Source organism: Leucoraja erinacea, chromosome 2 (genome assembly GCF_028641065.1).
Source record: "Leucoraja erinacea ecotype New England chromosome 2, Leri_hhj_1, whole genome shotgun sequence".
In the NCBI taxonomy this organism is placed as follows: domain Eukaryota; kingdom Metazoa; phylum Chordata; class Chondrichthyes; order Rajiformes; family Rajidae; genus Leucoraja; species Leucoraja erinaceus.
Genome location: NC_073378.1, coordinates 114,217,571 through 114,243,166, shown reverse-complemented (window position 1 = coordinate 114,243,166; position 25,596 = coordinate 114,217,571). Strand labels below are relative to the sequence as shown.

General features: G+C 43.3%; 1 protein-coding gene across 3 annotated transcripts in view; it reads left to right on the top strand.

The window, feature by feature from the left end:
• xrcc2 (X-ray repair complementing defective repair in Chinese hamster cells 2) overlaps positions 1-24,505 on the top strand; it is a 35,149-nt gene extending 10,644 nt beyond the window's left edge. For 2 of the 3 annotated variants that reach the window (XM_055664184.1, XM_055664177.1), the window contains exon 4: positions 14,524-15,645. In XM_055664184.1, the coding sequence (XP_055520159.1) occupies positions 14,524-15,245 (722 nt within the window). In that variant the 3' untranslated portion in view covers positions 15,246-15,645. Of the gene's footprint in view, positions 1-14,523; positions 15,646-24,390 lie in introns of those variants that run through there. The other variant, XM_055664194.1, reaches the window with a different exon arrangement.
• The last annotated feature ends 1,091 nt before the right edge of the window (positions 24,506-25,596 follow it).

The window sequence follows — 25,596 nt, the reverse complement described above, 5'->3', positions numbered from 1 at the left end:
ATTAAAAATAAATAGAAATAAAAATACATATATCATGAACAAATTTAACACTCTACTAAACATTCAACAGGCGTTCCGATCGGCAGCGGCACAACAGTGGCTCTGCTGCAGTGTGTCCAGGTTGGTGGTTGGTGCTTGAAATGTCGCCTGCCCGTTTTCATCCTCGAATGCTGCCTGATCTGCTGAGTTCCTCCAGCAGTTGTTTTTTTTCTTTTTTTTTTCGCTTTATGATCATACAGTGCCCTACATATTGTTTGGGACAAAGACCAGTCATTTATTTATTTGCCTCTGTGCTCCATAATTTGAGATTTGTAATAGATTAAAAAATCACATGTGGTTCAAGTGCACATTGTCAGATTTTAATAAAGGCCATTTTTAGACATTTTGGTATCACCATGTAGAAATTACAGCAGTGTTTATACATAGTCCTCCCATTTCAGGGCACCATAATGTTTTGGACACAGCAATGTCATGTAAATGAAAGTAGTCATGTTTAGTATTTTGTTGCATATCCATTGCATGGAATGACTGCTTGAAGTCTGCGATTCATGGACATCACAAGTTGCTGGATGTCTTCTCTGGTGAGGCTCTGCCAGGCCTGTATTGCACCCATCTTTAGCTTCTGCTTGTTTTGGGGCTTGTCCCCTTCAGTTTTCTCTTCAGCATATAAAAGGCATGCTCAATTGGGTTCAGATCGGGTGATTGACTTGACCACTCAAGAATTTACATTTTTTAGCTTTGAAAAACTCCTTTGTTGCTTAAGCAGTATGTTTGGGATCATCGTCTTGCTGTAGAATAAACTGCCGCCCAACACATTTTGAGGCATTTGTTTGAACTTGAGCAGATAGGATGTGTCTATACACTTCAGAATTCATTATGCTACTACCATCAGCAGTTGTATCATCAATGAAGATAAGTGAGCCAGTACCTTCAGCAGCCATACATGCCCAGGCCATAACACCCCTACCACAGTGTTTCACAAATGAGGTAATATGCTTTGGATCTTGGGCAGTTCCTTCTCTCCTCCATACTTTGCCCTTGCCATCACTCTGATATGTTAATCGTCACATCTGTCCAAAAGACCTTTTCCAGAACTGTGGTTGCTCTTTTAAGTTCTTGGCAAACCGTAGCCTGGCCATCCTATTTTTGCGGCTAACCAGTAGTTTGCATCTTGCATTGCAGCCTCTGTATTTCTGTTCATGAAGTCTTCTGCGGACAGTGGTTATTGACATATTCACACCTGACTCATGAAGTGTGTTTCTGATGTTGGACAGGTGTCTGGGGATTTTTCTTTATTATAGAGAGAATTCAGCTGTGGAGGTCTTCTTGGCCTGCCAGTCCCTTTGCGATTAGTAAGCTCACCAGCGCTCTCTTTCTTCTTAATAATGTACCAAACAGTTGATTTTGGTAAGCCTAAAATTTGGCTGATGTCTCTAACAGTTTTATTCTTGGTTCTCAGTCTCATAATGGCTTCTTTGACTTTCATTGGCACAATTTTGGACCTCATGTTGATAAACAGCAATAAAAGTTTCCAAAGGTGATGGAGGAAGACTGGAGGAAAGGCTAGGTGCTGAGAGTTCTCTTATACCTGCATGAAGGAGGCAATCCACGGTGCAGAGATTGTTACGCCATGCACACGCCATGCTTCAAGGTCAACGTGGAGTGCATTGCTTCACCACTTCTGGTTGCATTATACCCCTGCACTCGCTCCATAAATGGAGTGGCGGTAGGAGGGACAGTTGAGGAGGCATAATTGGGAGGACACATATGGTGTATTGCAAGCACTACATCTTCTTGCCTTTGGTTGGGCGTGCACAATCTTCTGTTCTTGAGGAATGTAACTGTGAGGTTCTCTTTGTTAATCTTGGTCCCTAGTTCCACTTCCAAGCATTGGGAGGGGGAAAGTGCCAAAAAATAAGACTCAGTAACAGAATATCACATTTACACTTCAAAACCCGAACAGTAAATAAGGTAGGCATGTCAACTGACAGGGCTGCCTTATAATGGGAAGTTCGAAATAAAGTTTGGCTTGTGTCTTTCAACCTTTAATACCATTGATGGATTCTATTCAATGGGATTCGTTTAACATGGAAGAGATTGAAAGTTGTTGGCACATTATCTGACAGCTCTTATCTGGTTCACTTTGGAACCAAAGAGAGGCGATGGTTATACCCAGTGCAGACTTAACCTCAACATGGAATACTTTTAAGAATTTTCTTTTGGTGGTTGAGACAAATTTAAGTAAATGCGAGACATGGTTGCTTTATTCATCTTGCTTTTCCTCAACTATCCCTCCATTTAGGGAGTGAGTGTGGGGGCATAATGTAAACAGAAGAGGTGAAGCAATGACCTTGAAACAAGCTTGCTTTTGAACCTAGCCTGGTATTTTCAGACTGTCCATGGTCTCCAAAATTATTCTCTCTTTAATGGTTGTTTAAGAAGAGTGGGTCGGACACATCGGAGCAATGTATGTCTTTTCAATGAGCTCAATGAATTTGCCAGTCTTTTGATTATATTCACCCTTTTCCACGATGATTGGTGGTGTTGAACTATTTGACTGTTTTTTCAAAGTGTTGCTGAATGCGTAGAAATTCAGAACATTTGTATTTGAATGCCATTCTTCAGGACTTTGCAGCAAAAACACATAAGAAATTATTTTTTTCTATGATCAAAGCAAAGTTCTGCGTATTTCAGTGACGAAATATAGTAACATAACAAAGTTGTGTAAAATACAGATGTAGCTGCAAGTCTGAAACAATAGTAGAAAATGTGGGATATACTCAATAGATCAGTGGAGGAAGAAACATTTGTGCTGTTCAACTGACCTGCTGAATGTTTCCGCATTTGTTACTTTTCAGGTGCTGGACTTTTATAAGATTTTGCCTGATAAACAAAAATCTGGGTTTTATTTGAGCCACGTATACATCAAACACCTAGATCTGGTACAGGGTAGAAGTAACATAGAGAAATTGGATAGTGTCCTAACACTGGACATGAGCTACTGACATCGTGATATCTGCTTGTCTCCCTCTGTCTTTTTGTTAAGGCTTTTTGTTGAATAACTGTCAGATTTGTTCCCTGTACACAACAGCAGTGAAGTAAGCTAACTGAATCTCATTTTTGTATGTGAGGATTTTTTTAAACAGAATGAGCTGAATTCAAATTCATGTCTTAAAACCCTACGTCATTCAATCCCTGGAGCTCATTCAGAAGTATTTTCTTTTGGCCCTCTGCATAATTTATTCTGTTGGTGCTGTCCAAAACCTTGCTTATATTATCAAATGAAAGCTGAAACAACACATATTTCAGCTCTTGTTTGCCATTGTAAATAATGTAACTACACAAAATCCAACACATTAGTGAGTTTCCAAAAATTGATGGCACAAGATGTGAGCTCAACTTTATATATGTTTCCCCAATGAGCTATAAAGCAGCTGGGGTGGTGATGGTCTTGTCAGTGCTGCTGATGTATGCCCAGGGCCAGGCTGATTGCTTCCTGCTTGTCACAACTTTGTTTTTTGATCACTTGCTGGTTTCACTGTCTGAAATTCTGAAACAGATAGTTGTTACATTTCCAAATTCTGGCATATGCCACTTAAGAACTGTTTGAGAAACTACAGTTGTGCCCGAGAGCTTGTATTGAATAGTGCAAGATCTTGTGACAGTTTTATTTTCTTTCTGCTGCTACTTTTTGTCCTCCAAAATTCGCAGATTTAATCAGAATCGCTTTTTCTACTTTTTACAAAGAAGGTGCAGGTAGCAAAAATAAAAATAATCATAGGATCAAAGGGGCAGGGAGCAGCATTAACACTAACTGGAAACACAGTCATTTCATTGCTTTAAGAAAAGTATGCTTGACTTGCATATGTTTCCCCGTTCACACACCATGTATCAGCCTATTGCCTGCTAGGTTTTATTTTGCCCTTCCTCTCATCTAGTCTTCTCCCTCCCCCCCCCCCCCCCCCCTCTCCCCCCAACCCCCCCCCCCCCCCCCCCCCCCCCCCCCCCCCCCCCCCCCCCCCCCCCCCCCAAGACAATCAGTCTGAAGAAGGGTCCCATCCCAGTGTAGGATGGGGACCCATAGTCCCGTTTATATCAACAGGTCGATGGTGGAGAGGGCAAGAGCTTCAAATTCCTGGGCGTGCATATCTTTGAAGATCTCTCCTGGTCCGAGAACACTGATGCAATTATAAAGAAAGTACATCAGCGCCTCTATTTCCTGAGAAGATAACGGAGAGTCGGTATGACAAGGAGGACTCTCTCAAACTTCTACAGGTGCACATTAGAGAGCATGCTGACCAGTGACATCGTGGCTTGGTTCGGCAACTTGAGCGCCCAGGATCGGAAAAGACTGCAAAAAGTTGTAAACACTGTCCAGTCCATCATCGGCTCTGATCTCCCTACCATCGAGGGGATCTATCGCAGTCGCTGCCTCAAAAAGGCTGCCAGCATCATCAAGGATCGACACCATCCTGGCCACTCACTCATCTCCGCACTGCCTTCATGTAGAAGGTACAGGAGCCTGAAATCTGCAACAGCCAGGTTCAGGAATAGCTACTTCCCCACAGCCATCAGGCTATTAAACTCAACTCAATCAAAACTCTGAACATTAATAGCCCATTGTATTTTATCTGATTATTTATGTGTATATATTTAATCAATAGTATATGGTCACACTGATCTGTTCTGTATTTATTTATGCCTACTATATTCTGTTGTGCTGAATCAAAGCAAGAATTTCATTGTCCTATCTGGGACACATGACAATAAACTCTCTTGAATCTTGACCCAAAACATAATTTATCCATGTTCTCCAGAGACGCTGCCTGACTCGCTGAACTCCAGTGCGTTTTATCTTTTTTAGCTCGTATCCATATACCTTGTATCCATGTAGAGTGGTGAATCTCTGGAACTCTCTGCCACAGAGGGTAGTTGAGGCCAGTTCATTGGCTATATTTAAGAGGGAGTTAGATGTGGCCCTTGTGGCCAAGGGGATCAGAGGGTATGGAGAGAAGGCAGGTACGGGATACTGAGTTGATGATCAGCCATGATCATATTGAATGGCGGTGCAGGCTCGAAGGGCCGAATGGCCTACTCCTGCACCTAATTTCTATGTTTCTATGTAGAAACAAGGAACTGAAGATGCTGGTTTACAAAAAATGACACAGAGTGCTGGGGTATGCTTATTTACACTAAAGATAGACACAAAATGCTGGATAAACTCAGCAGGACAGGCAGCATCTCTGGATAGAAGGAATGGGTGACGTTTTGGGTTGAGACCCTTCTTCAGACAATGCTAGAGTAACTCAGCAGGTCAGGCAGCATCCGTGGAGAGTAGGGTCCAGACTCAAAACATAATCTATCCATGTCCTCCAGGGATGCTGCCTGACCCATGGAATAGAACACACGCAAGCATGGTCGAGGGCGGCTCCTGCTGTGGGTCGGAGGCACTCCGGCCGTGGGTCGGGACAGTGAGGCCCGCAGGCGCAGTCGACGCTCCGGCTGTTAGCCATCCCGGCCATATGTCGAGGGGTGCATGGAGACCAACGCAAAAGCCGCCAGATGGACGAGACACAGTCACATCTCCTCGACCAGCAGGGGATCGTGTCCTGAGAAATACGGCACCCAGCAACAGCTGGGAGACGTCGGCAACAATGCAAACAAAGAAGAAAATAAATAAATAAATAAATAAATGGATAGTTAATGAGCTGATTGCTAAACCCGGCGTGGTGTGGCAGTAGGACATTTTGGCAGCCGGCTGAGGTGGCCTTCAAAGGCAATTCAAGATCCGTGCGGAGCGGCTGGCATCGACGGGCCTCGCCCTACCACTGCAGGAAGGGACTCCACTCGCCGGTGCCGATGGAGACCGGCTGTGCTGCCGCGCCCTCGGCAGAGGCTGGAAGCTGCCAGGGAATCCATCACGGGAACGCCGACTCATGACTGGCCAAGGCTCCACCCCACTGTTGGGTCGCACGGGCAGCAATCGCCCAGGGATCTTCGGGGTCTGCGACGGTGAGGAGCAGAAGGTCGTCGTCGGGCAGCCGCCCCAGGTAGTCCCGCCCTATCGGGAGGCTAGACCTTGAGCAGCGGCCGGCGGGGTAATGGGCGTGCCCGCTCTCTCCCCACTCCTAAGGCCGTCGGGCGGGCGTCGATGATGCTGGGGGCGGGGGGGCTGCTACACTGCCAGCTCCTGCAGCAGCTGGTGGGGGGGCGGTGGCTGTTGGGGGAGCTACGGCAGTCGCGGCCTCTCAGTCCCAGTGGTCGGCTCCGGGCAGGTATTCGGGAGAGATTGGCGGCCATCACACAAAGACCGGACTGCGCCCATTGACCCGGGCGGCCTTCGGCATACCTTACAGTAGGGTCGGGTTGGCGGCAGCAACGTTGAGCTGGGCTGCGCTGTTGGCTGCAGACATCAGGTCTCCCGAGGCTGCATGTATCGTGAGAAATCCAAAATCCCAATTTGGATCGTTGGGGTCACCAATGTAGCTGCACCATACGTGGTGAATAAACAGTTGCTTTATTCAGTGAGACAATAGGTTCGGAATACAGTTTGGTCCACTAACAATAACAACCCTTACCACCCATCGCATGACATTTTCTCCATCCTCCCATCTGGGAAGAGGTACAGGAGCATTAGCTGCAAAACCAGCAGGATGCTCCTCAGCTTCTTCCCACAGGCTATAAGACTGTTAAATGGGCTTTGCCCCCTGCCAAGTATCGCGCACAAACCCCCACACTGCAGCAGAGCCACTGTTGTGCCGCTGCCGGTCGGAACGGCTGTTGAATGTTTAGTAGAGTGTTCAATTTGTTCATGATACATGTATTTTTATTTCTATTTATTTTTTCATGCACACTGAATGGACACTGGTTGAGCAACGTTTTTTTGTTTCCTCTGGGTATGCGAATACTCAGGAAATGACAATAAAGATATACAATACAATAATTGTCACTGCTGCTGCAGCTGAGCGAGGATGTTGTCTCGAGCTCAGCTATCTGTAGACAGGGTTGATCTAAAGGTGAGATATGCTTGTGTAGCAGGACACTCCCCTTAACCCATATCGTCTCGTGACAGCCCTCGTAACCACTGACGAGGGTTCAACCATAAGTGGTCTGTCTATCAGCTGATGCCACACTGCCTCTTTAAATAACTCTGGGGACCGAGCCTCCACAAACTTTGGGGTAGGTAATTCCAGTGATTCACCACAGAGGGAAGAATTCCTCAGTATTAAATGATTGTCTCCTTGGAGAGGGGATGCCTGTGATAAAGTCGAGAACATGTTGGAACTGTGAAATGCAGAACAAAAGCAGTTGATGGAAATCTGTGAATCTCGATTCACAGCAGAAGTCAGTAGAGGCCAATTCACTTTGTTTATCTCGGCATTGTTCCTGTGCTGTATTTCATGTAAGAATGCTGAAATTGCCCAGCAGATCAGGCAGCCTCCATGGAGGGAGGAAAGGTTGAGATCATTTTACATATAAATGACCTGTCAGAACTGTCCAGTTATGACGTAAATAGGAAAGGCTGGATTAAAATTCGAAATTACCTCTTGCAGTCAAACATATTGGAATAATCCAGCATTCAACAGTGGTGCTTTCGTGATCTCAGACAGGGATAAGTCAGGCAACCTATAAACGAATAATCTGAGTGAAAAATGGAAGCTTTAATTAGAATCTGATTCAATATGCTCAGCAGTGGAATGATTTTTAGCATGCAATGAGTAGACATGGCACGTGCCATATTAGACCCTTGGGCATCTGATGTTGCCTCTAAATTGATTACAGTGCAATTGAAATTCTAAGCCACAACCTTGTCACTTCAATATTGTTTTTATGGGAACTTGATGTGTGCAAATTGGACCTCGTGTTTCTCTAAATCACAGTAGTGACTATTCTTCAATAATATTTCATTGATGTAAAGCTCACTGGGGCATCCTGACATCATAGAAACATAGAAACATAGAAAATAGGTGCAGTAGGAGGCCATTTGGCCCTTCGAGCCAGCACAGCCATTCATTGTGATCATGGTTAATCATCCACAATCAGTAACCCGTGCCTGCCTTCTCTCCATGTACCTTGATTCCACTAGCCCCTAGAGCTCTATTTAACTCTTTTAAATTAATCCAGTGAATTGGCCTCTACTGCCTTCTGCGGCAGAGAATTCCACAAATTCACAACTCTTTGGGTGAAAAAAGTTTTTTCTCATCTCAGTTTTAAATGGCCTCCCCTTTATTCTTAGACTGTGGCCCCTGGTTCTGGACTCCCCCAACATTGGGATCGTTTTTCCTGCATCTAGCTTGTCCAGTCCTTTTATAATTTTATATATTTTTATAAGATTCCCTCTCATCCTTCTAAATTCCAGTGAATACAAGCCCAGTCTTTCCAATCTTTCCTCATATAACAGTCCCGCCATCCCGGGGATTAACCTTGTGATCCTACGCTGCACTGCCTCAATAGCAAGGATGTCTTTTCTCAAATTACAACTGCAGAATGACCTATTTACTCCTATACTGAAATCCACTCATTATGAAGGCCAACATGCCATTAGCTTTCTTCACTGCCTACTGTACCTGCATATTTACTTTCAGTGACTGGTGTACAAGGACACGCAGGTCTCGTTGCACTTCCCTTTTTCCTAACCCAACACCATTGAGACATTAATCTGTCTCCTTGTTCTTGCTGCCAAAGTGGATAACCTCACATTTATCTACATTATACTGCATCTGCCTACTCACTCAACCTGTCCAAGTCACCCTGCAACCTCCTAGCATCCTCTTCGCAGTTCACACTGCCACCCAGCTTTGCGTCATCTGCAAATTTGCTAGTGTAACTTTTAATCCCATCATCTAAATCATTAATATATATTGTAAATAGTTGCAGCCCCAGCACCGAGCCTTGCAGCACTCCTCTCGCCACTGCCTGCCATTCTGACAGGGACCCGTTTATTCCTACTCTTTGTTTCCTGGCTGCCAACCAATTCTCCGTCCATGTCAATACCCTACCCCCAATACCATGAGCTCTAATTTTGATCACTGATCCCCAGTGTGGGACCTTATCAAAGGCATTCTGAAAATCCAGTCCACTACATCCACTGGCTCTCCTTCATCCATTTTACTTATCACATCCTCAAAACATCCAGAAGATTAGTCAAACAGGATTTCCTATTCGTAAATCCATGCTGACTTGGACCAATTCTTTTACTGCTTTTCAAATGCGCCATTATTACTTCTTTAATAATTGACTCCAGCATCTTTCCCACCACCGATATCAGGCAAACTGGTCTATAATTCCCCGTTTTCTCTCTCGCTCCTTTCTTGAAAAGTGGGATAACATTAGCTACCCTCCCATCTACAGGAACTGATCCTGAATCTATAGAACATTGGAAAATGATCACCAATGTGTTCCATGATTTCTTGAGCCACCTCCTTGAGTATCCTGGGATGCAGACCATCAGGCCCTGGGGATTTATCAGCCTTCAGTCCCATCAATCTACCCAATACTATATCTCGCTTAATGCAAATTTCTTTCAGTTCCTCTGTCTCCCTAGATCCTCTGTCCTCTGGTACATCTGAGAGATTGTTTGTGTCTTCCTTAGTAAAGACAGAACCAACGTACCTGTTCAACTCTTCTGCCATTTCCTTGTTTCGCATAATAATTTCACCTGTTTCTGCCTTCAAGGGACCCACATGTGTCTTTACTAATCTTTTTCTCTTAACATACCTAAAGAAGCTTTTACTATTCTTCTTTATATTCTTGGCCAATTTACTATGGTACTTAATCTTTTCACCACGCATTGCGCTTTTTGTTACCTTCTGTAGTCTTTTGAAAGTTTCCCAACCCTCTGGCCTCCCGCTACTCTTTGCTACGTTATACACCTTTTCTTTTAGTTTTATTCCATCCCTAACTTTCCTTGTCAGCCTCCCCTTAGAATCTTTCTTCCTCTTTGCAATGAAATGATCCTGCATCTTCTGGATTATGCCCAGAAATTCCTGCCATTGCTGTTTCACCGTCATTCCTGCTGGTTTTCCAGTCGACCTTGGCCAGCTCCTCTCTCATGCCTTCATTTTGTTCACTTTGTTCAACTGCAACACTGACATTTCTGATTTAACCTTCTCCCTCTCAAATTGCAGATTAAAACTTATCATATTATGGTCACTACCTCCTTGCGGTTCCTTTACCTTGCGTTCCCTTATTAAATCTGGTTCATTGGACAACACTAAATCCAGAATTGCCTTCTCTCTGGTAGGCTCCAGTACAAGCTGCTCTAAGAATCCATCTCGGAGGCACTCTACAAACTCCCTTTCTTGGGGTCCAGAACCAACCTGATTTTCCCAGTCTACCTGCATTTTGAAATCTCCCATAACCACAGTGGCATTACCTTTGTTACATGCCAATTTAAACTCCTGCTCCATTTGCACCCTATATCCAGGCTACTGTTTGTAGATAACTCCCACTAGTCTTCTTACCTTTACAATTCCTCAATTCTACCCACAGCGACTCTACATCGTCAGTCCCTATGTCACCCCTCGCAAGAGACTGAATTTCATCCCTCGCCAACAGAGCTACCCTAACATCATAAAATATCCCATTTTACTGCCTTCAATTTATATTGACTTTGACTAGTCCAAATATCTGACATGCTTGGCAGCCCAAGCTAAGAGACAGTGGGGAGTTTAGTCCCTATGTCTAGTGCTGTGCTGTGAAATAGGGTAAGTTTATGTGTGATTACTTCACTCAGACCATTCATTCTTGGATTATCTTGATTTACCTGCATTCATGGTCCACTGAGTGGAACATTTTTGAATGTTGGAGTATTCCACGGTCGGAGTCATACAGCGTGGAAACAAGCCCAACTTGACCACACTCTCCAACATGTCCCCACTACACTAGTCCAACCTGCCTGCGTTTGGCCCATATCCCTCTGAACCTATCCTATCCATGTACTCTTTCCCCCCCCCCCATCTTAAACCTATGCCCGCTGGCTGCTCAACCACTCCCTTTGCTCAGGCCCTTGAGTCCGGGCAACATCCTCAGAAATCTTCTCTGCATCCTTTCTAGCTTGTCAACATCTTTCTTATAACATGGTGCCCAAAACTGAACACAATACTCTAAATGTGGCCTCACCAACGTATTATATAACAGTAACTTGACCCTCCCGCCCCCCCCCCCCCCCCCCAACTTCTATATGTAATAATCTGACTGACAAAGGCCGAAAGCCTTTTTGCCCATCCAATCTGCCTGCAATGCCAGTTTCAACAATCTCTGTACCTGCACTCCTAGATCCCTCTGCTCAACAACACTCCCCAGACCTTTACCATTCACTGTGTAGGTATTGTGTTTGATTTCAAGTGGCAGAACTCATCCTTTATAAGATCAGCAAAAGAAAAGAAAGGCTTGCATTTTCACAGCATCTTTCAAAATTGTTTCAGAGCATCTGTAAGCGTTTCACATCTAGTGGACATCTAATGTCGGAAATGCAGCTGCAAATTTGCACACAGATAGCTTATATATATATAATATGGTGATCAGGTAATCTAGCGTTGATTGGGGAATCATAATTGGCCAGCTCGTCAACTTGATTATCTTATTTGAAGCAATGCCTTAGTTTTATATGCTGTTGAAAGTGCTGATGACACCTTGAGTTTAGCATGTCCTCAAATGGATGATTCGTTTGACAGTGCAGCCGTCCGATACTGAGCAGAGGCCATGTCTAGATGCTGCACAAAAAAACAAATTGATCGAGACCTCTGTGGAGGCCCTCCACAGATGCTGCTTGAGTTCCTCCAGTACTTTGGCTTTGCTCAAGATTTTGCATCTCAGTCTTTCTCTCTAGTCTAGATGCTGATGGTTATCTCTGTAGCTACAGTGAGACTTGAACCCACATATACTGATACTGATATACCTGCGAATGGGCATCTTGGCCAGGCCCAGGAGCAAACTGACAGGGAGATCCCCCCCCTCAATTGGTCCTCGCCACTCCCTGCCTTGTGTCCAAACACCAGGAGCGTGGGACGAAAGTGCAACCAGAACTTGAGGAGCAGCCTCTTCAGATATTCGTACAGGAGCAGCAACCTCACACACTCCATATACACGTGGAACACGGTCTCTACCTCGTCGCCGGAAATACAGGAGGCCGACAAGCCCATGAACTGGCCCTGTGCAACACTCTCCCCCCCCCCCCCCCCCCCCCCCCCTCCCTCTATGGCAACCTTATCAGGCCCTCTCATAGATGAACTGAGGCCCAGACCAATTTCAATTTTAGCGGCCCCAAAACCAAGATCAAGCAAAGGCCCCTCAATTTTAGAGATCCCAAAGCAAGATCCCTTTGAAGCAGACAGACATGAGGCTCATGGCAAATGGCACTCGTCCCCCCCCCTCTGGAAGGGCCTGCCTTTGGCAACCTCTCCTCCTGCTGCAGTTACCGTTGGCAACGTCACATTGTGATGTCATTGTGGCACTCGGCAGCTTGGGAGCCCATTGTGATAGGTGCACTGTGAGTGGCATTGTGACATCATCAGTGGAAGCTGCTGGAAAAGGGCTCTGTGAGAAGTGGTTTGGGCTTTTTTTTTAACTTTAATCGCGAATAACCTTTGAAATCATGAAATCTGAACTGAACTTGGTGAGGTCATGGATGGGAAAAATGTGAGTAAGAATATGTAAAAATTTAAGAGTTAGCACATAGCGTTTTGAGGAAGATACAATGAATACAGACGGACAGGCACACACACATTACACACACACACACACACACAAGATCAGACTTTTATAGGTATAGAGAAGATGTGTGGAGCAAGTTTTTTTACACAAAGGGTTGTGATGGCCTGGAACATGCTGCGGGGGGAGGTGATTGAGGCTGGTACGAAAGTGCCTCAAGAGATTTTTAGATAGGCACATGGATATGCAGTGATATGGATTATGTGCAGGTAGATAAGAGACGCATGGCAACATGTTCGACACCAGCATTACGGGCCAAAGGGCCTATTCTTATACTGCATTGTTCTGTGTTTGATGATGATAATACAAAATGAATCTTGTCATTCAACCAAGTTACATCTGGTACTAGTACAAAGAAGGAAGGTTTGCAAAATGGAATGACAGCTGATTTGGATGACTGACCTTGAATTGTCCAGGCAACTGCTTTGCCAGAAATATTTTAATTACTTTTAAACTTGAGATAAAAATGCAGGTGAATGTTAAAGTAAGCAAGCAAGTTTATTTATATAGCACATTTCAGCAACAAAGCAATTCAAAGTGCTTTACATAAAAAAAGCAATTAAAAACCATCATTAAAAAGAATAGAAAATAAAACAAGCTAAAATAGAATAAGACAAGTATAAAATACACGAATAAAAGTTACAGTGAAAGAAATTATTAATTATTTAATTTAATTAAAAGCAGCATCAAACAGAAAGGTCTTCAGCCCCGATTTAAAAGAACTGAGTTGGAGCGGGCCTGCATTTTTCTGGAAGTTTGTTCCATATATGTGGTGCATAAAAACTAAATGCTGCTTCTCCATGTTTAGTTCTAACTCTGGGGACAGAAAGCAGACCTGTCCCAGACGACCTCAGAGGTCTGAATGGTTCATAATGTTCAGAAGAACAGAAATATATTTTGGCCCTTCAGTGCTTTATAAAACAGCAATAATATTTAGCATCCTGTAGAAGAAAACAAAAGGAACATGGATACGCAGGGAATTGAGAGATATAGTTCAAGTACAGGCAGATGAGATTAGTTTAACTCGGTATAAACATTGTGGGCCGAAGAGCCTGTTCCTATGTTAAAAGGAACATTTTTATCTTGCCCTATTAGAGGTAAAAATGCTGTGTGAGATGCTAACCTTCTGCATGTTGTTTCTCTACTGCTCTGCTGTCACCTAGTTGTTGACTCTCTATTGGATATTTGTGCATAGGTGCATAATGCAACCAGAATTCCCATAGTGGCTAACCTTCACATGACACCGAAGGCATCACAAACCCACCAGGTCCACTCCTTTGTCAATATTATTTCATATGCACAATCTGTGGAGGCTTCTAAAGCAGGATCTCTGCATAAAGCTCACATAGGGGCACAGGTATATTGCAGCACATGTATTGTGAGTTTGGTTGCACTGCTTTGTCGTAGCAGACTAGTGCTAAAATCTTACTTTTACCATTTTGCAGCTTATGTCTCAATAAGCAGTAACAATGGGAATGTTAAATTTAAACAGACTAACAATCCACAGTCGCTCAGATATATTTTACCATGTGAATGACTGCGAAACCAGTAAGAACCTGGTAGTGTAGTATTTTGTACAATTAATCTTTGCTGCAAGTGATTAACTATTTTACAAATTATCACATCTGCCAAAGGTTATCTTGATTGCAGCATATGCACGGACTCTTCAAAGTGATTTTGCTTTGATTTTTCTTGCTGCGTTCTAATAATTACTGCGAAATCTGTTAACTGGGTCAAATATTGCTTGAGGAATTTTGGAAAAATATAATACTTCTTTTGTCTGGTGCTAACTTTCCCTTCTGTGCCTTACAGGAAATACGGTTGAGTTCCATGGCCCAGAAGGAGCAGGGAAGACAGAAATGCTTTATCACCTGGTGGCATCCTGTATCCTCCCCGAATCGAAGGGTGGGCTCCAGGTTGAGGTGGTCTTTGTTGACACAGAATGTCATTTTGACATGCTTCGCCTCGTCACCGTTCTGGAGCATTGTTTAGCGCAGAGCACGGAGGAGTCAGTTAAACAGTGCCTGGGCCGCCTGTTCATCGTCCACTGCAGCAGCAGCACCCAGCTCCTGCTGCTCTTCCAATCGCTGGAGAGCATGGTCTGCAGCCATCCTGCTCTCTGCCTGCTGATTGTGGACAGCATGTCTGCCTTCTACTGGATTGACAGACTGAGCGGTGGGGAGAGCTTCAGCCAGCAGGAAGCTAACCTCCGGCGCTGCGTCGAGTGCCTGGAGAATCTGCTAAGCGAGTACCAGCTAGTGTTAATCGCAACCACACAGGCCCTGATGCGCGGGCGAGATCCTGAGGCAGCCAGGCCAGATGGAGCTGCTGCAGCTCGGCAGCCACTGATGGCAGAATTTAAACCGTATCTGTGTAAATCATGGCAAAAACTTGTCAAGCATAGGTTTGTTTTCTCAAAAAACACCACGGTGGACAACAAGCAAGAATTTGCTGCTGTTTCTCTCCAGCCAAGAAGCAGCATTGTGAACAGGTGCTCCTTTATTATTACAGATGGTGGGGTCCAGTTTCTTTAACCCTTCGGCATTCATTCCCTAATCGACGACCACTGGAGACCCACGTGATTGTACACGTGAGAAAGTGCCTCCCTTTTTGCTCACTGCTAATTGTTCTGGTTAACTGAAGTCTATTTATTGGCGAGCACTGGTGGGCATAATCTGATTAACCCTTCAACTGTGATTTGACCCTAAACGAGGTCAGACGGAGGTTTAGCCACCTTCATGTGCGCATTGTTGAAGGTTTCATTGCAAATTCTCCAGCTGGTTTTGGCCTGATCTGCAGGTGAATGGAGCCAATCCAGGCACCTTATTCAAAGCTCCTTTTCTGGATGTATGTCCTCTTTGTGCATGTAGGCAAGTCCAGGACATGCCCTTAATATTGATTCCAGGCACGTGGGTTAAAGCAGAATACCAGAAGTACATTTTTTTATGATGGCAGCCAAACTGAACCTCTTAAATAAGATTTTAATAATTGTGTGGAAACATTTAATATTATTTAACTTTCTCCATATATTTATGACCTGTTCTGCAGGACGTTTTATAGGCAGAGTTCAATTTAATAAAAAGCTTCAGCTGCAAGTGTGACCTGTCCCTTTCCATTGTTGAAACTTGGTTTAGCAGTACTGTTTAATATGTGATTGAAAGTAGGGAGGAGGGGTTTATCGGGTGTGAATTGAATTTGGTGCACAATGTTAGCAAATGTGTTACGTTTAAGTGGACAATTTGATCCATGTTTCTACGTTAATGCTGTAATGCAGAGAAGAGTGGGGCCAAGACAAGAAACGGAGCGATTGTAGAATTTACACCCACCGCTAATCTTTAAGGTGCACATAGGAATGAATAGAATGTTTTAACTTGAAAATGTGAATTTTAAAGCATGTAGCACACATTATTTTGAAGTTGAAGCTAGTTAATTCTCCTTCTAGACTCATAGCGCTCAGAAGGCAGCCACTGTTTCGCTATTAACTCTTTGATGGTCCTCTCTAATTCTCGTGCTCTTTCCCCATTGTCTGCATTCGCCAGCAGTGACATCTTTCAATTATTTTTCTGTCTACAAACTAAGACTTGGGAGTTGAAAATTATAACTAATGAAACATCTGAATGCCATTCAGAGGTAGCACAGAATTATGTCATAATTATAAGCTGGTTATGAATAAATACAATATGGAATTTAGAACAATTTGTTTCCCCTGATTTGAGCGTATGGAATATGCTACCATGAGAATTAATTGAGATATTATGTTGGAGAAGCTACTTAAGAAGGAAGGGTCGACGAATAGGTTGTCATAATGGGATTGGATAAAAGTTAGTAGATGAATCATGAAGCACCTAAACACTGCTGGGACAATTTAGACCATCGGTGTTTTAAATTCTGTGCTGTTGTGTCTGATGAGTGGGAGGGCATTGCAGTTGCTAGCAATGTTGGGGCAGTGTACAGGCAAAGAGCAAAAAGAAGGACCGGGTGTGTGCAGGTTTGTAGGTTATTTGGCCTCTATAAAATTAGAACTAGTGAACAGGTTGCAGATGGTTGGCGTGAACTCGGTGGGCAAAAGGGCTTGTTTCCATATTGTATCCAAATTAAATTAAAGTATTTATGGAGTGAGGGGAGAGTTGGACAACCACAGAGAAGGAATGGAGGCACCAGATTAAAATATGGTTCATAAAAGCAAAATCTTGCAATTTTTGCAAATCTGATATCCTTGGGCCTGGCAGGACCTCCAGAGAAAAACCGAGACCCGAGAGTGCATTGAAGCATTAAAGCAGAGGTACTTATGTGTGATGGGTGACTTTTATACCTTATTACAGTTATCAACTGAGCTTTATACATTATAACAGCAATGCCACTTTGCATTGGTGATGATGAATATCCTGTGATTGTTTAAAGACGATATAAATAGAAGACTTTTGATTTGTTTGGGATGACAATTGAAACATTTGCAACCCAAACTTAATTATAAAAATCCCTGCATTTGACTTGGGTTTCCACCTGCCTGTCTTTTTTAATGGGAGATAGACACAAAATGTTGGAATAACTCAGCGGGTCAGGCAGCATCTCTGGAGAAAAGGAATAGGTGATGTTTTGGGTGGAGACCCATCTTCAGATCTGAAAAATCGTCTATTCCTTTTTTCCAGAGATGTTGCCTGACTCGCTAAGTTACTCCAGCATTCGGTGTCCATCGTCGATGTAAAACAGCATATGCAGTTCCTTCCTACACACTTTTTAATGGGGGTGCTGGCTTCCACAATGTTGTCCTATATGTTCAGGTTTTCATAGTCTTCGCAGTTTTCATTGCTACACTAGCTAGAATGATGGGTTTTAAATATTTTCATAGAATCAAGGAATGATTGCAGCATAGAAGGAGGGCATTTGACCAGTTGAGTCCATTGTGGTTCGAAGCACAATCCAACTAATACCTCTCCCTTCTGTTCCTGCAGTTTATTTCCATGCAAGTAGTTCTCCAATTCCTCTTTGAACCTAAGTGAAGCTGCTGCCAATACTACACCTGGAGAACATGGATAGGTAACATTTCGGGTCGGGACCTTTCTTCAGACTGATTGAGAAGGAGAGAGAGAGAGAGATAGAGAGAAGAAAGCTGGAAGAGGCAGCCTCGACCCAACAAGTTACCTATCCATGTTCTCCAGAGATCCTGGCTGAACTGCAGTTATTCCAGCACTTTGTGTCCTTTTGTGTATGAACCAGCATCTTTGTTTCCCTTATACTACCCCTATTACTACCCCTTTCTGTGGTGTGGCGGCACGTAACGGCAGCGGCTCGACTGCAGTCCGTCTGTCTTTTATTTTATTTTTTTGTCTCGTTAAATGTATCTTTTGATTCTAGTTGTTATTATTTTTTTTTAGCTGTGTACATGTGGGGGGTGGGGAAAACTGCTTAATCTCTTCCCTTTAAGGGGGACCCGACTTTTTCCCTGTCGGGTCTCCGATGTCGTTGGGCCTAACATCGTGGAGCCGGCGGCAGCTTCAGAGGCTCCGGTAGCAGGCCCTGTAGACGGTAACATCGGGAGCTTGCAGGTCCCTGGTGGGAGACCGCTTTTCGGAGCTCCCGCAACGGCAACTTCTCCCACCGGAATCGCGGGATGAAATGACTTGGAGCGGGGACTAACATTGCCCGGCATGGCTTAACGGCCGCAGGACTTACCATCGCCCGCCGGGGCTTTAACATTGTGAGCCCCAGTCGCCTCGACACTGCAGTTGGACTGCTGGACCGCGGGAGAAGAACAAAGGGAAGAGATAAGACTTTTGCCTTCCATCACAGTGAGGAGGTGTTGGAGATTCATTGTGATAGATGTTTGTGTAAATTGTGTTAAGTGGAGGTCTTGCTTTGTTTGTAATGTTAAGACTGTAGAAAATTCAATTTCGTTGTCAAGCTGTTTGAATGACAATAAAAGGCATTCTATTCTATTCTATTCTATAAGTACATTCCAGACCCTGACCACTTGCTGTGTAAAAACATGTTACTTTCATCTACAGCCTTTCAATACTTCAGATCCAATTTAACCAGTGATTTGTATAGAAACATAGAAAATAGGTGCAGGAGTAGGCCATTCGGCCCTTCGAGCCTGCACCGCCATTCAATATGATCATGGCTGATCATCCAACTCAGTATCCTGTACCTGCCTTCTCTCCATACCCCCTGATCCCTTTAGCCACAAGGGCCACATCTAACTCCCTCTTAAATATAGCCAATGAACTGGCCTCAACTACTTTCTGCGCGAGAGAATTCCAGAGATTCACCACTCTCTGTGTGAAAAATGTTTTCCTCTTCTCGGTCCTAAAAGATTTCCCCCTTATCCTTAAACTGTGACCCCTTGTTCTGGACTTCCCCAACATCGGGAACAATCTTCCTGCATCTAGCCTGCCCAACCCCTTAAGAATTTTGTAAGTTTCTATAAGATCCCCCCTCAATCTTCTAAATTCTAGCGAGTACAAACCGAGTCTATCCAGTCTTTCTTCATATGAAAGTCCTGACATCCCAGGAATCAGTCTGGTGAACCTTCTCTGCACTCCCTCTATGGCAAGAATGTCTTTCCTCAGATTAGAAGACCAAAACTGTATGCAATACTACAGATGTGGTCTCACCAAGACCCTGTACAACTGCAGTAGAACCTCCCTGCTCCTATACTCAAATCCTTTTGCTATGAATGCTAACATATCATTCACCTTCTTCACTGCCTGCTGCACCTGCATGCCTACTTTTAATGACTGGTGTACCATGACACCCAGGTCTCGTTGCATCTCCCCCTTTCCTAATCGGCCACCATTCAGATAATAATCTACTTTCCTGCTTTTTGCCACCAAAGTGGATAACCTCACATTTATCCACATTATACTGCATCTGCCATGCATTTGCCCACTCACCCAGCCTATCCAAGTCATCTTGCAGCCTCCTAGCATCCTCCTCACAGCTAACACTGTCCCCCAGCTTCATGTCATCCGCAAACTTGGAGATGTTGCATTCAATTCCCTCGTCCAAATCATTAATATATATCGTAAATAGCTGTGGTCCCAGAACTGAGCCTTGCGGTACCCCACTAGTCACTGCCTGCCATTGTGAAAAGGACCCGTTTACTCCTACTCTTTGCTTCCTGTCTGCCAGCCAGTTCTCTATCCACATCAATACTGAACCCCCAATACCGTGTGCTTTAAGTTTGTATACTAATCTCTTATGTGGGACCTAGTCGAAAGCCTTCTGAAAGTCCAGATATAACACATCCACTGGTTCTCCCTTATCCCCTCTACTAGTTACATCCTCGAAAAATTCTATGATTCGTCAGACATGATTTACCTTCATAAATCCATGCTGACTTTGTCTAATGATTTCACCACTTTCCAAATGTGCTGCTATCCCATCTTTAATAACTGATTCTAGCAGTTTCCCCACTACCGACGTTAGACTTACTGGTCTGTAATTCCCCATTTTCTCTCTCCCTCCCTTTTTAAAAAGTGGTGTTACATTAGCTACCCTCCAATCCTCAGGAACTACTCCAGAATCTAAAGCGTTTTGAAAAATTATCACTAATGCATCCACTATTTCTGTGGCAACTTGCTTAAGTACTCTGGGATGCTATCTGGCCCTGGGGATTTATCGGCCTTTAATCCATTCAATTTACCTAACACCACTTCCCGGCTAACCTGGATTTCACTCAGTTCCTCCATCTCATTTGACCCCCGGTCCCCTGCTATTTCCGGCAGATTATTTATGTCTTCCTTAGTGAAGACAGAACCAAAGTAGTTATTCAATTGGTCTGCCATGTCCTTGTTCCCCATGATGAATTCACCCGTTTCTGACTGCAAGGGACCTACATTTGTTTTAACTAATCCTTTTCTCTTCACATATCTATAAAAGCTTTTGCTGTCAGTTTTTATGTTCCCTGCCAGTTTTCTTTCATAATCTATTTTCCCTTTCCTAATTAAGCCTTTTGTCCTCCTCTGCTGGTCTCTGAATTTCTCCCAGTCCTCTGGTAGGCTGCTTTTTCTGGCTAATTTGTACCCTTCATCTTTTGTTTTGATACTATCCCTGATTTCCCTTGTTATCCACGGATGCACTACCTTCCCTGATTTATTTTTTTGCCAAACTGGGATGAACAATTGTTGTAGTTCATTCATGCAGTCTTTAAATGCCTTCCATTGCATATCCACCGTCAACCCATTAAGAATCAATCGCCAATCTATCTTGGCCAATTCACGTCTCATACCCTCAAAGTTACCTTTCTTTAAGTTCAGAACCCTTGTTTCTGAATTAACGATGTCACTCTCCATCCTAATGAAGAACTCAACCATATTATGGTCACTCTTGCCCAAGGGGCCACGCACAACAAGACTGCTAACTAACCCTTCCTCATTCCTCAATACCCAGTCTAGAATAGCCTGCTCTCTTGTTGGTTCCTCTACATGTTGGTTTAGAAAACTATCCCGCATACATTCCAAGAAATCCTCTTCCTCAGCACCCTTGCCAATTTGATTCACCCAATCTATATGTAGATTGAAGTCACCCATTATAACTGTTTTACCTTTGTTGCAAGCATTTCTAATTTCCTGTTTGATGCCATCCCCAACTCCACTACTACTGTTAGGTGGCCTGTACACAACTCCCACTGGCGTTTTCTGCCCCTTAGTGTTTCGCAGCTCTACCCATATCGATTCCACATCCTCAAAGCTAATGTCCTTCCTTTCTATTGCGTTAATCTGCTCTCTAACCAGCAACGCTACCCCACCTCCTTTCCCTTTCTGTCTATCCCTCCTGAATATTGAATATCCCTGGATGTTCAGCTCCCAGCCTTGGTCACCCTGGAGCCATGTCTCCGTGATCCCAACTATATCATAGTCATTAATAGCTATGTGCACATTCAACTCATCCACCTTATTACAAATGCTCCTTGCATTGAGACACAAAGCCTTCAGGTTTTTACAACACTCTTACCCCTTATACTATTATGCTGAAAAGTGACCCTTTTTGATTTTGGCCCTGGATTTGCCGGCCTGCCACTTTTACTTTTCACCTTGCTACCTATTGCTTCTACCCTCATTTTACACCCCTCTGTCTCTACGCTCACACATTTAAGAAATCCTTTCCCTTTAACTCCTTCCTCCACTATCCCATTCGACACCCCACCCCCCTTATTCAGGAGATCAAGTGCCACGATTTATCCCATAAACATAAAAATAGTAGTTATTAATCCCTTCGTGCATGCTTGGTAATAATCTTTGAGCATGCTTTGAACATGAAACAATATAGTGCTAGAACATGCCCTTCAGCCCATGAGGTACATACTGAATATGATGCCATATTAAATTAATTGGGATGTTGGAGGAAACCCCAGTGCACACACAGAGAATATATAAACTCCACACGTGTCACTGGAACCCTGGTTGCTGAGATGTGAGGCAGTATTAATGCTGCCTGAAGTAGTCACAAGATCAGATTTTCCAAAAAAAAGCATCTGAATAAATTTCACAACCCTATTTTAAGTTAGGATTGCATACAACTTGAAGAAGATGATTGGGGTCATATTGCGTAAGGGAAATTGGTAGTCAGATCAACTGAATCTCGCTGATCAAAATTAGGATCAACTTGTCTTCCGACTGAAATTTATTTTTATTTTCCAGTTCTGATGAAGTGTTCCAAGCCTGAAATGTTAACTCTGGTTCTCTCTCCACAGGTACTTCCTGAATTACTGTTTCCTGCATTGTCTGTTATTTCAGATTACAGGGCTATTTGACGGAAATTGATCATAGCCAGTAATTGAGAAGTCATAAGCATGAGACTAAATACAAGAATTTAAAACGGAGCGAAAGAGAGAGACACAGTTTTGTGATAAAAATTCAACAATATAGCTGATACAATTTGGATATCCAGCAATCTAAATTATGCTAATCAATTTAGATTACTGCATACAAGAAAACGTATTGAAGATACGTTGGGTATTAAACTTAATGGGAAAGTTTTGCTGTATGCGGGTTAAGTTCAGAGACTGGGCCAAGGAATCTGTGCTTTTGCTTCTATACATTTATGCAATTGGCTGATGTCTTGTGTTTTGTATTAAGTTTTATATTATGCAATTGTAATCACTTTTCCTTTAACTGGTACAATACAAACTCATGTATTTTGCACAAAGAATACAGAACACAATAAAGTGGTTGAACCCATGGGTATTGGCAACTGATGCCAAAGAAACTCGGGTAGTAGTTCTCCCTTTAATGTAACCTCATTGAAGTTGTCATCTGCCAAATCTACTTTAATGTGGACTTCTCTCAGTTCCTTTTGCATCACACAAATACATAGACAGATACCGTATATCTCTCCAAGTTCTTTGCGCTTTTTCTAACTCCGCATAAGAATCAAGTCACGTCCATTTATTTAGCCCCCAGGCAAGTGTTCACAGAACCCTTTGATGTCATGTACCCGATGAATTGCAGATTTCCATTTCATCTTTTGCCGCATTGTCGGTGCTCTTGTGACTGGAGCTGGGCTGCAGTTGGTTTCCCGATTGGGAATAGCAACTACATTGGGTATCGTGCAGCTCGTAACTAAACCATCAGCTCATGGAAAAGAATGATGGACTAATTACAATTGGTGATATACATATATGTGTAGCTTTGGATATGTCCCAGATGTCCAATGGATACAGTATAGGAAAATACCATCTCCTTCAAGATGTAGGAATAAGGGACTGCAAGTGCTTGTTTACCAAAAGAAAAAGACACAAAATGCTGGAGTAACTCAGCTGGTCAGACAGCCTCTCTGGAGACCACTGATAGGTGACATTTCAGCACAGCACCCTTCGTCAGACTGATTGTAGTAGGAGGAAGAAAGCTGGAAGAGGGGTGGAAGCATCTCCCCCATCGAACGTACAGCCCTCCGCTCACACTGCAACAACCCCGACATCCATTCATATATCCCTTCGTTGTCACCTCTTCCACAGCCAGCAATGGACTGTTGTGAGCTCTGTTTCCTTTGTTATCGATGCCGGCTCTGATTTGTTCTGAAGCTTTTTATGTCTCTAATTTCCCTCTGCCCTGACTCTTAGTCTCAAGAAGAGTCTTGACCAGAAATGTCACCTATTCCTTTTCTTCAGAGATGCTGCCTGACCCGCTGATTTGCTCCAGCATTTTGTGTCTCTGGGGGAGGGACAAAGCCTGGCAAGTGATAGATGGATGCGCACGAGCGGCGGGGGAGTGGTTGATTGGCAGATAGTTCAACAAAGGCCAGAGATGAAAAGAGGAAAAAAGTAGGAGATACGGACAGAATAAGTGTGAAATGTGAAGCCACAAGAAAGGATATAGGTGCAAGGGGACGGGGAAAGGGAGAAATGTGTGTGCAACCATCTCCTTCAAGTTGCACACAATCTTGCCTTTGAAGTATATAGGCATAACTGCATTCTCCTCGAGTCTGCCTACTGGGAGTTTACCTCAACTGACTTCATCAATGCAGGGATAACTTGCCACAACTTAAGAACATACAGGCTGGACGCATCCTGCAAATTAATGAGCTTAATTTGGAAAAGGAAATGTTGGCACAAATCAAATCAAATAAACATGCACTTTAAACTATACATTTCACAATATACTTGTATGTGTTGCAGATGATAATATATATCTCATTTTAGTAATAGAGAGAAATTACGATTATTTTATTCATTCACAGGATGTGGGCATTGCAGATAATGCCAGCAATTAGTCAATCCCTAACTGCCCTTGGACTGAGTGGCTTCCTTGATGACTTCAGCAAAGAGGTAACCACATAGCTGTGCGCTTAGAATCACCTATGAACCAAATATCCTTCCTTTAAGTGAACTGATTGAGTTTTTTAACAATACCCTAATAGTTGTATAGTATGCTCCAAAGACTACTCTAACCAGACTAGAATTAACTTGTTTAAATTGCCACAAATCCCCCACTGTGGTTCACTACTCCTAATTTCGGGACCAGTTGGTTAACCATGATGCCATTGTACCTCAACTTTTCTGCAACCTGCTGATGGTGGGAACCATGCCCGCAAACTGATGCCAAATGAGGGACCCATTTTGTTTGGTGGATCTGTGCCCGCTTAGAATATTGCCCGCTTCCCAAGCTCATTTCACTTAGGGTCCTTACTCTAGCAGACAGAGGACGTCCTTGTCATGTCAGGAAAGAGCCCCTTTAATCTGTAATCACAAAGCACTTTGTCCACAAGGACATCCAGCTGCAAAAACGGCTTCATCTTCACATAAAGAGAGGCTGTTTGGAAAACCTGCAAGTGCTTTCAGGAGAGGAAGAGATGACACAAAGAGGAAGGGAAGCTTCACTACAAAAATTAATGATTTTATGCTGACAATAGCTGAGAAAATGCAATTGGCAGACTGTCCCCCTGCTTCAACAGAAACATGAAGAATGAAAAAAAAAGCAATGAACTATAAGTCATTGAAGTGAGTAAAATAAGGCTTTTCTGTGTAAATTTTAAAAGGAAAAATGTGTTGGATCTTACAGCTAAAACAAACAAGCGTTGATACTTACAAAACGATTAATGCAACTTGTCATTGTTTAAATGCTTCACTGGAGCAACAGCTTCTTTAAGTGGATACTGAGGAAAACAGGCACTGCTCAAAATATTACTGGATTAATTATGTTTGGATGAATTGACTCCTCAGATTTTGTTGCTTGTCCCACATATCTATTTTTAAGAAAAAAATTGTGTACGTTAAAAAGCCAAATGTTACCCATCCAGGGAATAGCATTTTGTTTGAGAGCAGTAACATATTAATTGCACCATTATTAATGTACACGTTGGCAGGAAAATTCATGAGATTAAGTGAAATACCACAGAGAGCAAATTTCCAGAATACAGTGACTGCCCCACCATTGTTTGAGCACA